This window comes from Muscardinus avellanarius (assembly GCF_963383645.1).
Source record: "Muscardinus avellanarius genome assembly, chromosome: 3".
Classification (NCBI taxonomy): Eukaryota; Metazoa; Chordata; class Mammalia; order Rodentia; family Gliridae; genus Muscardinus; species Muscardinus avellanarius.
The window spans coordinates 28430968-28432624 of NC_137788.1; the positions used below are offsets into that span (position 1 = coordinate 28430968).

General features: G+C 49.1%; 1 protein-coding gene across 1 annotated transcript; it reads left to right on the top strand.

The window, feature by feature from the left end:
* Positions 1-462: 462 nt before the first annotated feature.
* Positions 463-693, top strand: LOC308260900 (heat shock factor-binding protein 1-like; the record flags this gene model as incomplete). The annotated part of the gene is made up of 1 exon (XM_080692525.1): positions 463-693. The coding sequence occupies one exon, from the start codon at positions 463-465 to the stop codon at positions 691-693; it is 231 nt and encodes a 76-aa protein (XP_080548651.1).
* Between the last annotated feature and the right edge of the window lie 964 nt (positions 694-1657).

Consider the following 1657-nt stretch of genomic DNA (forward strand, 5'->3'; position numbering starts at 1 on the left):
CACGCTTGTAATCCCAGCATTTGAGAGTCTGAAACAGAAGGACTGCAGTTTGCGGACAGCTTCAGCTACTTAGTGAGGCCTTTTGCAACTCAGTGAGACCCTGTTTCAAAATAAAGAATAAAAAATAGGTGTGGGGGTTAGCTCAGAGGTAGAATGCCCCCTAGGCTCTATCCCCAGTACCACAAAAAATAAAAATAAAACATAAAATAAAATAGGGCTGGGGATGTAGCTCAGAGAATGCCTCTGGGTTCAATCCCCAATACCACACAGACACACACACACACACACACACACACACACACACACACAAATGCAGCTTCCCAGCCCCACGCTAAGTGTAATGAATGAGGTCCTCTGGAGGTGGAGCCCAAGAATCAGCACCATTAAGAAAAGCCCCAGTCAGACAAACGGAAGTAGGTCGGTGACGGGCTGCGACTCGCCGCCAAGCTGGGAACCGGGGAGATGGCCGAGACCAACCCCAAGACCGTACAGGACCTCACCTCGGTGGTCCAGACACTTCTGCAGCAGATGCAAGATAAATTTCAGGCCATGTCCGACCAGATCATTGGGCGAATTGATGACATGAGCAGCCGCATTGACGACCTGGAGAAGAACATCGCGGACCTCATGACGCAGGCCGGGGTGGAGGAGCTGGAGGGCGAGAACAAGGTCCCCGCCCCGCAGAAGAGCTGAAGGTTGCTAATAATTACAGAAGTCTGATTTCTCTGAGCCAAGAGAAGACCAAATGGCTTTTTGCAACTAACTACTGTGTGTAGACAGGTTTTTATAGTATAAAGTGTGGGTTCTTATCACATACTACATAGTTTATAGAGTGATTTTCCCCCCAGTTTCTCAAACATGATCTCTTCACATCCTGGGGAAAAAAAAAAAAAGAAAAGCCCCAGTCAATTCTTAGGTACGCGTTGGTTGACAGTGTTTTGTGTTGCTGGACTGTCTCCCCAGTGCAGTGGCTCAGTGTTCCAGTTTTTCCGATCATGTAACAAATTCCCCAAAACATAGTGGAGTTAAACAACCACAGTTTCATTTTGCTCTCAAATGTGTGGTCCAGGGATTAGGAAGGGCACGGCTTCTATCAGATTCTATTGACCAAAGCAGCCCCAAGCCAACCCAGATCCAAAAACAGGGAGTCAGAGACCACCTCTGAATGGGACACAGCAGGGCCCCTGCACAGCCGCCTGGGGGACCGCAGCGATTGTCGCGGCCATCTTTGAAAAGGGCAATCTGTCACTGCGAGTCGCTGCTTGCATGCAAAATCAACCTGGCTGCTTCAATCTGCAGCCGGGAGAGAACAACGCCGAACATTCATCAAAGTCACTTTTCAACAGGCTTCCTCAGGCTTCGCCCTTCCTGCTGTAGAGGGAGCGGCAGCGGCTGCACCGTGTACCGCCGCAGCTGGTCAGGAAGTGCCTGGGTGGCTACACTTTCCCAGCAGCTCACCATCTCATGGACTAATATAAAATATATATATATAAAATCTTCTGCATTCAAGTTGCCCCATCTCAGGCACAGGGTAGACCTGCTGGAAGACCCAGAATCTAAAGGAAATGGGTTCACAAAAAGACATCATAGATAGAGGCCAGAGAGAGTATAAATTGTTCCAACCTCTCCAAAGGGCAGCTTGGCCATACATAGCAAA